This window comes from Drosophila miranda, chromosome 2 (genome assembly GCF_003369915.1).
Source record: "Drosophila miranda strain MSH22 chromosome 2, D.miranda_PacBio2.1, whole genome shotgun sequence".
Taxonomy (NCBI): domain Eukaryota; kingdom Metazoa; phylum Arthropoda; class Insecta; order Diptera; family Drosophilidae; genus Drosophila; species Drosophila miranda.
In genome coordinates, this window is record NC_046675.1 from 201,209 (window position 1) to 215,048 (window position 13,840).

The 13,840-nt window shown below is 46.0% G+C and overlaps 1 protein-coding gene across 1 annotated transcript; it reads left to right on the top strand.

The window, feature by feature from the left end:
- The first annotated feature begins 802 nt into the window (after positions 1-802).
- Positions 803-1,210, top strand: LOC108154414 (cecropin-C-like). Its single transcript, XM_017284686.2, has 2 exons — positions 803-989; positions 1,054-1,210. The coding sequence occupies exons 1-2, from the start codon at positions 891-893 to the stop codon at positions 1,144-1,146; spliced, it is 192 nt and encodes a 63-aa protein (XP_017140175.1). The 5' UTR covers positions 803-890; the 3' UTR covers positions 1,147-1,210.
- Positions 1,211-13,840: the final 12,630 nt, after the last annotated feature.

Consider the following 13,840-nt stretch of genomic DNA (forward strand, 5'->3'; position numbering starts at 1 on the left):
GGAACTTGGCTAAGGGCAAGACGTGGCAGTTATGACACAGAACTCTCTCGCTATCCCACTCCCTTTGTGTCTCCTCCTTGTGGCAAGTCTCCTGCCACTTGTAGCTGTCACTCAGCGGTTAATTCGAGCGATTTTATTTACATTTTGCAAGGCAACAGGACCGGAAAGGAGCATCAGAAGCAGCAGTAGTAAAGTCTATTCTGCGGCATGAGAGTGGATGGCAAAGTCAAGGCCCAAGATGAATAAAGCGTTTTTACTTGTTAAGGAAATTAGTGGCATATCCTGACAAGGCGCACATCATCCTACCCCAGCCATCTCTGGTTTTCTGTGTGTGTGTGTGTATGTCTGTTGTGTGTGCCTCCCTTACTGATTTAATTCATTTGTTGTCTTTGCTTCGAGTCTATTGTCTGCCGCCCCATCATTTTCCTTGTTGTGGTTGTTGGTTTTTTATGGTTGAAATTAAAGTTACATTTTTGGTGGTTGATATGTGGATGAAGGTCCGCCCGCCTGAGCCAGGGCCATCCCCTCGCATAGACCAAGTACAGTTGTGTGTATGTTCGCGGGTTGTGTGTGCGGATTCCCGCTCTTCGGTGTATCAATCAAATAAAGCTCGTATCAGCAGCTGGTAAAACATTCGACTATATACACCATGCTATGATACATATACTCTGGTCTGATCGGGGATCCACAGTATTCGCCTGTTCTCGTCGTTGTCTTTCTTTTCGAGCAGAGAAATTCCCCGACACAGCGATGCCTTGGCAGCATCGCTCTCGCGTTATAAAAGCTATCTGCTGTGCCAGTCAAATCACCAGTCACTCAGCTCTCACAGCACCAGCAACATCAACAGCTTTTGCTTTCTACGATCCCAGGAATACTCCAAGAATCTCATTATGAACTTCTATAAGATCTTCATCTTTGTTGCCCTTATTTTGGCCATCAGCGTGGGCCAATCGGAAGCCGGCTGGCTGAAGAAACTGGGCAAGAGACTTGTAAGTCTAGTACCAGATCAATAATTTATATAAAAGGTAAAATATCATATATCATTCTTCTTAGGAACGCGTTGGCCAGCACACCAGAGATGCCACCATTCAAGTTGTGGGAATTGCTCAACAGGCCGCCAATGTGGCAGCGACAGCCCGAGGATGAAGATTTAACTTCGTGGAACCTTCTAGAGTAGCAATCTATTTATAAACATACTTATTAGCGAGAGTCGTAACCATAGATCAAACTAGAAATACATAAACTATAATGCATCCCCGAAATTTACATTTTTAGTCCCACTCAAAGTTGATTACATTTTCCCAGGGTTGGTTCTGACAGTTTTCCTGGGATTCCGAAAGCATTCGCAGTGCACAGCACAAGTGTAAGGGCTCCCCTGGGCAACAGACCTCATGTCCTCTGCCCACCGCCTCTTGTTGGTGGTCATTTGGATCACAAAACGCGCTTAAATGTCAAAACACTTGTGAACCTTTTTCAGGGTGGAGTTCGGGAGTAACTTGCAGTTGAAATGGGTTCTGGGAGTGCCCTTGGCCCATGTGTGTTGTATGTTGTGTGTTTTGCTGGTAATTTGCTTTGATTTACTTACATGAACGGAGGTCGCGGCACGTGACCGCAAAGTTTACATTAAATTATCAGTGCTCCCTGTGAAAAAATATAATGGAGTAAAGGAGAACAATGGAAACAAGTTAATGAGAATCTGAGGTGCTCTTCATATTCCGGGTAGGGGGAGGGAAACTGAATCTCAATAAAAATCGAAACCGATTGAAACCGCATCCGAAATTGAATTTAAAGACAGTTTCGGGGTCGAACAGGAGCCGTGTCCTAATTACATGACATCTCCAGCGGATTAGGCCAACTCGCTTGGGAAATCGACAGCTTGGATGCCGTGTCCTTCGATGCCAATGCTGCCGCCTCAGGCTTTAAAGCGCTAAAAGCCAGAGCACATGCTCCGAATTATTGACAGCTTAGCCCGCGACGGAGTAGATTGGAGAAGCGATGCGGAGCAGCATCGTGCGCCAGTCAATCATTATCATCAGATCCGCCTCAAAACTCAACATCAAATGACAGCCAGGAACAGGACCAGGAGCAGCGCAGGATAGGGCAGGAGCACGGAAGGAGCACGGCATGAGCAGGAGCAGCTGCCAAATGATTAGAATAACAATAAAGATCAGCTTTTGTCTGCCGGCTGTATTTTGTAATTTATGCATTGATTTCCTCAGCCTCCCTCTCACACCAACATCTTCCAATCCCCCACCCCCAGTCAGAGTAATAATCATTTTGAAATTACATAAAAAAACTCGCTCATTCTGGAGTAATTTCCTTCTTCCGCCCGCCCGTTGCGCAGATTGTAAAAATTGTAAAATTTGGAAATTTCATAAAGCAAATCCTGGAAAATCATCCGTAAGCCCCTCGAACAGCACTCAAAAGTATGTCGGAAAAAGTGTAATATGCGTCGCAGCTTCATCTAGGGGAATAAGTACGAGAATGAGTACGAGTATATCTGGATGTGTGGCCCCCCGCGAGCACAGTTCCGCCTCCAGGGCTGTAGCGGTGGCGACTCTTCAGAAATCGTTTACAAACCATTGAGAAGCCGCCGATGTATCAATAATATTTGAGCATGAGCCGCTCGACCCGGTCTCAAAAGGTGGTGAAAGTTGTTTTAAAATATTGCCCACAGAAGTGGGGGTGGAGAGTGCTCAGCCAAGAATAATGTTTGACTTAATTTCTTTTATGGCTCAATATAACCATTATTCGCACTACTCGAGCATAATCAGCAAATTTAAATTCAATTCGCCTTCCTTCAATGGCAAGTTGGGGGAATTTCCTTTAAAGAATTGGCCGGGGGTGCTATGGGTGTGGCCTGGCGGGTGTCAGTCGCAGTCGGGTGAGATTTACCGCACTCCCTCCTGGCCAAAGCAATGCTACGGTTTCATTTGTGCGACAATTTATCATGTTTAAAATGCCATAATCTGTGCGATGTTCGAGAAAGGTATCATTTTATGGTATTCCCCGGCAGTTAGCGATGTCGTCCTAGTTGGATACTCCACTTTCATATACTCAATTTTATCACCGACACTTATGTTCTAATATAATCCGGCGGCGAAGTCGGTCGTTTTGATTCTATGTATTTTAAAAACTGAGCTAGAAAACTTTTGCCCTTTGCATACCATAAAAGATATTCCTTGGAAAAAAAATGACAAGCAGTCCAAGTACATACATATGTAGCCTCCTTACTCACTCTCCTTTCTACCAAAAATGAATGAATGTTTGAGTAGTGAGTGAGTATCTGTGCGGAGGATTCATGCGAGCATGAAAAATGTCAATTCGAGAAAAACATTTCAGACGCAATACCCATTTCGATTCCTTTCTAAACTGCCATGGACAAGATTTATTGCCAGCTTGACGATTAACAAAGGTGGCCCCTGGATGTGACCCCCCTCCCCTTCAACCTTTTACCCCTCTTCATCCTTAATCCCCCTCAGCCCTTTCGGGGATGCGGAGCAACAATTTAATAAACAGACAAACAACAATGGGAGCGCTTTTGGGTGCCTTTTCAGGACAAACGAAATGGAATTGCTTGGCCCGGCGACATCGCCTTCGCCGTGGCCATAGACAGTGAATCCCGTGTAGGCATTTTTTATTATTCTGCGTATATCCTGCATTACACTCAGCCGTTGAGCTGAGTTCCTGACAGCGCATAACTTTTCGCTCAGGGGCAATAAAATCCTTTGAATTGTTGTCAGCTTCCAGTCGAATGCCTCCCAATGGCAGACCAGAGCAGGGCCCCCCGATATGATCAGATCGTGTGAGGATAGATAGGACACAATGCCAGTAATTCCAATTATGAATATGAGTCTTAATAAGAGTTATAGAGGATGTTGAAGCGCTGATTGAATGTCTGCCGGAGTTTAAACTCCTTGGGAATCCGAAGCAGAAGAGAACTGCATACAAATAAGTAATGCAAATCTCAGAGCTGAAGGCTCTTAGTCCACCTGAAGATATATGTCACCTGATGGATTGAATAACTAATTATACTATTTAATAGAAAAAGAAACCTTTTTTAAAAACTCGCATGGATAAAAAACCCCGACGACGGATATCAAGCTATGTATTTCAATAGCCTGTTTCATCCTAAAGGAAGTTTTGTAACCGCGGCCCATTTTGCATTAATTAATTCTCATTGCGATAAGCGAACAATCCAATTAAAACTGGCATCGCACACACAAAACTTTTGACTTTCAATTAATAACAATTTGACGCCTCAGCAGCTCCTCCCCCAGCATCAGTAGACCTCTGCCCCTGCCCCTTACACATCCAGCAGTATTACAAAGATAAAAGAATCCGCCCGCCTAGACTGGCCGAGAGAGAGAGAGTAAGAGAGAGACATTTCCATTTGACAGGCACACGTCAGATCCTGGCGAGGCGTAAATTAATTTCGATCCCGGACAGCACCAAAGGCGGCTGCGAATGGCGAAAAAATTATTAATGAGGCGCATGTGTGAGTGGGAAAAAATCTTAATCAAAGCGATAGAAAAAAAGACTAAAGAAGGCCAAGAAGGGAGACCAGGAGTAACAGCAACAGGGCCAGCGACCCTCATTAACGGGAAATTAGTTTTGCTCTGATTTCAGTCATCTCTCGCTCTCATCTGTCGAACAAAGGGGACCCTGGACCTGGACCTGGTCCTGTCCCTGTTTTCGTTTCTGGTCCTGCTCCAGGGTTGATTAAAAGCGGAAATGAGGCAAACACCAAGTTCTCCTGGTCGCTGACACTTTTGTGATTAGCGCGAATCAAAGGCGAAGTCCAAAGCGATTCCAAGGTGTCGGAGTTGCATGGAATTAGTCGATGAGGAAGCACGGGGGAGTGTCAGGGTAACAATAGATCTGAGGATTAAGTTCTGGACTTGTCCCAGATCTGTTCATTCGTTTGTTCCCAGCGCATTTCATTTGAATTAATTTGCGGCACTCAAGTGCCACACATAAATCCTATCGCTGTCCTTCTCCTTGTGCCTTATGTAAATGTGAGCTCTTGTCCTGTCCAGGTCCTGGTCTTGGGACTGTATTGTGCCGACACCTTTTGAGTGCACTTAATTATGCGGAAAGCTGGGAAACAGTCGGACTTTTGCCTTCGTTTCTGCCTCATTTTACACCAAATTTAGCTCGATTATTGTCCTGTCATCGCCAGGTACCAGTACAGTCGTGGCGCCACTCATAAGTAGGGGTACAGTTGTGCTCGCTTTGACGACCCCAATTACCCAATGGAATTTGCTCTATATAGGGTTTCATTCGAATTTTTCAATTACCAATCAAGGTCTCATCTTTCTTTGCTCTCCACTCTCTATCCTCATCTCGTCTCGTCTCGTTCTGTTTGTTCTGTCCGTTGTGTTTGGTTTATTGATATGTTGTCGCTGCGGTTCTCTGGGGAACATGGCCTGCCAAAAAGGCCTTTCTCCCGAGAGCTTCCCGGCTTTCCCCGATAATTTGTTTAATGGCAGCGTAAAAAATTAGACCATATTGAATGTCAATTGTTTGATTTTTTGATTAAGGAGTGAAGAATACGTCCTGGCGGCTGATTGTTTGCTCTTTCGACTTCGACCTTTTGTGTGTACCTCTCAGCATTGATTAAATATTGAAAGAGTAAAGTAGCGTAACATGAAGCCTACGAGCAGGACCTTCCCCTGATATCATCCCAAACAATCATTTCTGTAAGTGGATAGGTTTCCCTATTCTGAGATGGTTGATTTTATAATATTTTTTAATAATAATCCTGGATAGGTAGGCCAGCTGTGGTGGCTCTTGTTTGACATCATTAATCAAAACTCTTTTTTTCCGGCCAAGAAACATTAGCATAACGATCCCAAAAAGCAGGGAAAAAGAAAGCAAAGTCGTGTCAATTTACGCGCCAACGCCAAAAAAAGAAAGGAACCCCAAGGAAAGTACTTTTCCACAAGGCTTAAAAATTGCAAACGGATATGAGAAGTCAGGCAAAGAGCCAGGATGTCGTTCAAGCAGTCACTCAGGGCCACATGTGTCTCGGTTCCCAGCCCAACTATTTAGCGAGAAAACATCATTAATTTTTACAATCGCAGGCTCTACATTTTGATGCTGATGATGATGCTATGATGCTGAGATGCTGATAACATCAACGCCCAAATCATCTCAGTCACGCCAGGACACTTTCCCCCATTGTTGTTGTCGCGACATTTGCAATTTTTATAAATTTGCAAAGGAAGTTGACTGGAACATATGTTGAGCGGAGTTTCCTTTTGACGTGTCGCTGATTGGCGCCAGCGGCATCTGCTGAGGGTTGGCGGGAGCGCGGGCTCCGTCCCGGCCAAATGAATGCAAATTTTTATTTAAACATTTCGCTAAATGGCAACGAGCTGTCAATATGTATGTTTGTCTCTTCATTGTGCCACCAGAGTGTGCCGCAGTGTGTAGGGGAAGGGATGGAGATGCTGATGGTGGCAGTGAGTGCTAGTGACAGCTTGAAAAATGGCAAGTTGAGCAAAATTTGATTTGCACTTCATGTTCACAGTTATTCGCATCGAATGAGTTGAGGTGGCAGGAAATTTTTACTGCTGGATCTTCCAGATAGTTTACTTCACACACAACTGTACATTCTCTAAGGGCTTCCCGCACTCATGAATACTTAGATTAGGCAGGGAAGGCAATTCCCAGAATGACCGATAAAGACTACTCTCGTCTCCGTTCATTGTGCTTAAATTGAAAACTTTCTACAAAACTTAACGAGCGGAAAATGTGTTTTGAAGTTTGGCAGCATCATCATCGTCCATGGCAACGGGCCCTGGGGCTCCGGCTCCGGCTCTGGCTTTCCGATAGCCACCCTTTAACCCTTGCTTGCGCGCGTCACCCAATTAACAGCCCGTTGACCACTTGACCAGCTTTCGTCCTTCATTCCTGTTGCGTCTGCCCCCCACCCCCCCATTGGTGTTTGTCTAATTGAAAGTCATTCTGTGCTTGTGTGTGAGGAATACTTTTGGCTGGTGCGTGCAACATTTGTCACATGAACATGCAACATCAAACAGGTTGCCCAGCTGGCGGCATTCTCCATTCTGGCGCCGACCGGAGCTGCCACCAGCTCCACGAGAGCTGTCAGATTTGACAAACGACTGGTCAAGCGGGTCCAGGGGCAGTGTCCAATTGTTTCGCATGAGTGGACAAAATCCGTCCCTGGTTTTGTTGCGTGTTTCACTGCACACAAGTTAAACAGTTGTCCTGGCCTACCCACCCCTTGACCTGACCTCCTCCTGCCAAAGAGTATCACAGTTTGAGCAGCATCGGAGGTTGGCAATGTCACAACCTTATCATTATCATCTTTATCTAACCTAATAACTGAGTGAAATCGAAACAGCTTAACCCTTATAAACAAGTCACAGCTGTCAAGGCGCTTCCCACCCCTCATAAATCACCGCGTCAAACGAGAGAGAATAATGCGCAAGGATTCCAGATGAAAAATTACGAAATATGAACGCGGATGCAAAGCAGCTTTTACAACCATATCAACTGGGAAGGGTTTCCCAGTCAAACCGCTGGATGGAGGGCAGGATTGGGATTCGTTTTGGGACTTACAAGGTTCCAACATCAATCAAAACACGCGACGATAGACGATAGACGCGACACCGCCATTGCCCGATTTGATGATGATGCGATTTGCACTAACGATGCAGTCTCGTCCCAATCCCCCCATCCCGAATACCTCCCGCTCGGTGTAATCCACACATGTGTGACAAGAAGTCATTTGAAATTGGTTGAAATTTAAAGTAGTTTGCCGCCCTCCCTCCCGGGTAGAGTTTTCGCACACACGCGTCTGCCTCGAACCCTTTGGGATTTCCTTGCCTTCCCAGGTCCTTTGAATAATGATGATGGTGCCGTCGTCTCGTTTTTGGTAAAATTTGCATGTGAAAATCAAATGGGAAAGCGCGGAATTTGGCATGTGGAATGCGCCATGTAATTTACACGTCTGACAAAGTATCAATGATATCGACGATGACAAGAAACTCTCCCTAAACTCGACCTGATCCCTGTCCTGGTGGCGGCGTCGTCATCGCCCAGACCTACACACATGACACAAATCGTCGCAAATCGTTTTTCACAGTACAACAAAGAGTTCCCAGCTCCCAGCCCTTTTTTGGCACACCCTCAACTCCTATGTTCTGGTTCCCATCCTCCTCGTAATGTGTGCGTTTTCACGCCGTCGAGTGGGTGCGGTGGCTGGAGGTGGAGTGGCTGGAAAAATATCCCGCGGCGCTTTCGCTACACATCCTCCCAACAATGTGTGAAAGTTTTTTTCTGTCCTTAACCCCCGCCTCGAACAGAGAGGGAAATAAAAAACCAAGCTCCGCATGTGTCAGCCACAGGCTCGAGAGGCCAAGACCCCATCCTACTGCATCCTCCCCATTGGGGGGGTTGTCTATGCCGCCCGGGTAGCCTGTTTAGTAGTTTTTAATGTTGTTTTGCTCCCCGAGGCCTTAGAAGGGAGTTGTTCCACTCCCCTTCCCTTCCCCACCCCAACTCTAAGTCCCTAAGGCGTTTTGTACTTTTCTACAAAATTAATCTTAACCACAGAAATTGCAACATTTCGATGATTAATGATTTGTTTTGGCCGACACGCGATCGAAGGGCAGCTGCACCCTCTACCCCTTGGCCAAATGCCGAAATGTGATACGGCCAAAGAGGGGATCACTCCCTAGGTTTTTTATTGTATCCAAATTGAGATTATTCATTTCTCTGTAAACATTTTTCATTAATAATTTTTAGGGCCGCTTGTCAGCGCGTTATAGCGTTGCAGCAAGTATTGAAAGTCAAGAAGAGCTTCAGGTTGAAGAGTGCCCCAAGCAATCAATCGCGAAAGCCTGCTCCGCCAGGTACAGTTGTGCTCAAACTATCCTATCCCACATGTGCGGGAACACTGTGTGGAATGGGAGTGGGAGAGTGCGCCTGGAGACGAGAGTAGGCCTCGTCATTACCTTCAGCATGCAAATGGCGTACGGGACGTTTCTTTCATCATTTTCACCCCATTCAGGGCAATCGAAGCAGAAATGCCTCAAATCATGGCCACACATGACAAACAGGGCCAATGTCAGTCCAGGAGCCACAGCCCCAGAGGCGAACCCTTTAATGAAACGCAGTGCGGTTGCCGCAGAAACCGGCAAAGGACAGCAGCAAAAAGATAAAGAAAGGCCACATAAAAGTGTTCAGACTATAAAATACCCGTTAGCAGGAATATTTTGTCCGCAATAAACTAAACTCTAACAACGTTCTCAAAAGAAAACTGTTTACTACATCCTCGCTAGTTTAGGTATCCCACCATTATCGAATTCGATAAATCTGACGACAAATGCTTTGCACCGTAACATAGGTTGCGTGGTTCCCATATACTCAAGAAAAAATCGAGTACAGGGCAACAAACACAATTTTTGCAAACTTTAAAGCAAACATTGGCAGGGAATGGGGCAGCAAAGACAGGGGCCATCCATCCATTTATCCTACCCTCGGGCCAGCGACTCTCAAAATGACATCCCAGCGTCGACCAGTACGAGGACAGTACGAGCACAGGGGCCTGCAGGATCAATAGATGAAGCATCAGATGAAGCGGCAGCGGAATCAGGACAACAATCAGGCCCATTGAGCCGTGGCTGGTGTTTGGCGACTGGCGACCGGCAACGGGCGACTGTCGACTGCGTGCTTCACGGTTTATTGGTTCCATTTCGCATGTGAAGTGCACCCGCACCCGAACCACCTTCTACCCCTTCCCCCATCTGGGCTAATTTGCAAATAATATGCATGTGTGTACGTGTGTGTGCGTGTCCGTGGCATGTAAATTTCCCTGCGAAGAATGAAAAAGGGGTTCCCCTGGCCGGAGCGATTCCCCTTGTCGTGTTTGTTCGCTTTGGCGGTTTCTGGCTTTAAAATTGGAAATTAGATTTGAAAATCCTTTCAGGTTTCTCCATCCTCCTTCGTTCCCTTTACTTTTTATTTACTTTTGCAAATTAAGGTCACAATTTTGCGCATTTCATTCTGTTTGTCTATTGGCCTTACCTTTGAAGATTCCGTTTTCATATCACGTGGCCGCCAAGCAATCCACTTTAGTCCTGTAGCACCACCACTACCATCCCCGTCCCCATCCCCATTCCCATCTGCCAGTCCGCCTTCTGATGATCGCATGTTGTGGTTCCTCTGGCTCCTGGTTGCGGGCTCTTAAGTCGCTGGGCAAACATGTTGCCAAATTGTATTTGTTGTGCAAATCTTTGATTTTTCAAGCGGTTTATCTCTGTCCGCACTGACAAATCAGAGAAAAGGATGGTTCTGCCGTAGGAATGGCATCCTTCAGAGCCAAAAAAAGTTGTTTATCGTGTAGCAGTTCAATTGTATTGCTGGATAGATTGGAAGCGTGTCCAGTGATGGCGGTGGCATGGGGCAAAGACTCTGCCATTATGCAAATGGAATCGTGCGATAAGGACATGCGCAGGTAAGAACCAAGCCAGAAGAGAAACCCCCCAAATTGATTATGATTATGATTGAGCGGCGCGCAAAAGTCAATAACAATAACATTATGCAGATGCAGATACAGATACGGATACAGTCGCCTCACAGTCACAGATCTCACAATGGCAGCGGAACGAACAATGGACCAGGCCAGAGCGGAGCGGAGTCCCTGGCCGCGGGAGAGAGCGGCAAGCACTTAAAATTAATGGAAATGTGTAGCCAACGACACAGAGAAATGAAATTTAAATAAAAACCCCGCGATGCTCAAGTGGCCTTCCCCCGATGTCGATGCTGTTGGCACTCCTCCTCTTCTCACTCTGTCGAAGCGTAAAATATTATGTCATTATCAAAAAGGGAACGCAATAAATTTCTCTGGACTCCACGCGTTAGTCAAATTTCAGAGCAGGAAGACGGCGCGGCGGAAGAAGGAATTTTGAATTTACAATTAGCTGTGGATTCGTCGACTCGGGAGTGGTCGTCATGGTGTGTGGCAATTGATAAAGCTCAAGTGGCTGCTGCAGTGTCCTGTGGAGTCTCCTTTTGTGCGTTTTTTTCTGTTGGTTGCTTGTTCCACCTCACAGGCCACTGACGAGTGCCACTCAGACTGAAAGCTGGATTCGAACTGAGATTTAGATTCCCTGAACCGAGGCAGGACCACCGCGGTGTTGTTATCTTGGATGTGGCATGCGTCGCGTCTCTTCTCAGGCATCTAATTACGCGGAGGACACCTCCGAGCAGTATATCTGAAGGCGCTGCGAGTGACATTCGTCGCGGGTTGCCTTGGTTGCTGCCCTTTTGGTCGGCTTCCTTTTCATTTCGGCCACTCGAAGAGAGCCATGACTCGGAGGAATCCTCGAGTCATTAAGCCGCTGTAATTGCCGAGCGGGAGAACTTATCGGACGCGCCGCCTCAATAACCATAAATATAGAGAGAGGAACTACACCCCCCGTAGTTTTTATTGCCTCGACTTTCACTTGATTTGCTTGTGTCAAAAGTTTTGGCCCACTCAATCTGGGGGATTGTTTATGGTCTGTCCCATCCTCCCTACCCTCTGGCCGCTCATTTCCGCAACCCATGGGAGGAAATGACGTTTTCTACGGCAAAATTTCGCAAAGTGACATATATCACCTCGAATATGTGGCATCTTCCTACGTCCTCCTCCTCCTCCTCCTCCGCCTCATCCTTCTCCTTCCTCTATCTCCAGCCTAACGTTCCACATATCCGCCTTTGGTTTTTCCCCTTGACTGCTCTTGGGTCCTGCTAGCTTCTTGAAAACCCCGATCCGATCCCAGTTTGTGGGATAAGTCGATTATGTGCGGAAATGAAAACCCATAAAAATCCTTTCCTACGGTGATTAGCTAACATATTTTTATTTTCCATCGTCCTCAAGTCAACAAGCGAAAGGGGAGTGGATGCGAGACTCAGGGAAGCAATTATTTATGAGAAATATTATTTATTATTTATTACTGTTCTTGCTGTTGTTGGTCTTCCTTTGTGAGTGTCCTTTTGAAATTGCTCCTCTGGCTGAGGTTGAGGTCCATTAAATTTGCGAGTGTTCGGGCCTTGCTCGGCCATTTATGAGGCTATGCATATGAAAAGAAGAGGGTCGACTTTAGATTGGGACTGCTAACATCGTATAGTGCATACTCATGTGTGTGTTTCTGAATTGGAAAATGGCTATGGAATGGAAAAGGAATATAAAGACATTTTCCTTGAAGAGAGCTGGAAACTTGTTCCTGTATAAATTAGTTATCTGAACGATGGTGAAAGAAAATAATTTAAAATTAAACAGTCCCCAGAAAAAACTTCATTATGATTCCCCAATTAAAAATAAATTTTCCCAAAGTGCTCTTCACAAGAAAATCACAATTTCCCCTCCACTCATTTCGGACGATTTACCGCGGAAAAGTGGAATAATTTAAAAATTAGAGAAGACAAAAAATGTATTCAATTACCCGGAAATTTGCATAACTTGGCTGCAGGCAAATTGGCTTCCGACGGCAATCGTTGCGTCAGAAAAAAGATACAGAATGGCTGTAAAAAATGATGCAGATGCAACCACAGCGCCTGGCCTCCTGCCACCGCTGACAAATAATTGAAATCAATCAAAGTGGCAAAGGACTCTGGTGCTCTCCTCCCATCCCCCGTCAGACGCGTGTTGCAAACTAATCAAAATTCAATTTCATCTCTCCCCTGTACGAGTATCGGTCTCTCCATTAAAATCAAAATTCGCAAATGATGCGCATAATCAACTGAAAAGCCGAGAGCGGTGTTTCCCAGGCAGCGAGCCGTGGAGGATAGGATCGGGATCGGAATCGGAATCTGTGTCCCTGTCCGACGACCTATTGATGGGTTAATTCGCCAACCGCCGCCGGTCCTCAGTTGGTGACAATTGAGAAATAGCCACACATTTGGCGGCTGCTTATGCTGCTGCTGCTGCCACAACATGTTTGCAAACATGCACCAACCTCTCCCTTTGTGGCGGTTGTTGTGCCAGCGGAGCGTATCAATAAATCCATTTAAAATTGCGTGCAGGCCGCGTGCTCTGCTCTGTGAACCCCCTGCCCAATCCCATTGAGGGGTCCATATCTGGAGTGTTTTGTCATTCTGGCTCGCATAATGCAATGGGAATTATGGCTGCTTAGTGCTCGACAAACACTCTATCCCATACACACACGGATATTGATATTGAAAATAAATTGCCAGCGACAGCAAAACAAAAGCGCCAAAAAGACGTCACCAATTGACATCGATACCCTTGGTCCCGTCCCAGACCCTGTTCTAGTCCCTTTTCCGGCCAATACTCGTACCAGCAGCAGCAGCAGCAGTGCTCTGCAACCCTCAATTTAAAATGCAAAATCAAAATCAGAGTAAATCAATTTCAGTTGCAAAAACATTCGCCGGGCACGTTCTCTGATCCATTCCGTTCAGATTGGTCCCGCTAAGTCAGCCAATAAATCAAATTGCAAATTTTTTACTTTGATTCTCGTGGCCAGGAGAATATTATGCGCATGTGGGAAGGCACACGGTGTATGGGAGACAGGATGCAGGACCTCATCTAGCCAGAGTCTAGTCTGTCTCCAGCACCTTCTCGGTTATTGTAATTTGTGCGAAATCCTTCAAATCCTGCACATTTATCAGGAATACGCGCCCATAAATCAGGACACATGCGTGCCAGATGAGATGGAGTATGAGGAGGAGGACTCTCAGTCTTGGAGGAGTGCGGAGGGTGTGGCAGATATCTTGCCGCAATTTCCATTTTAAAATGGGCCATAAAATCGTCGCCAGCTCTCCACGGGCGCGTCTAATTTGCACATTTTCACTATTTTCCCCC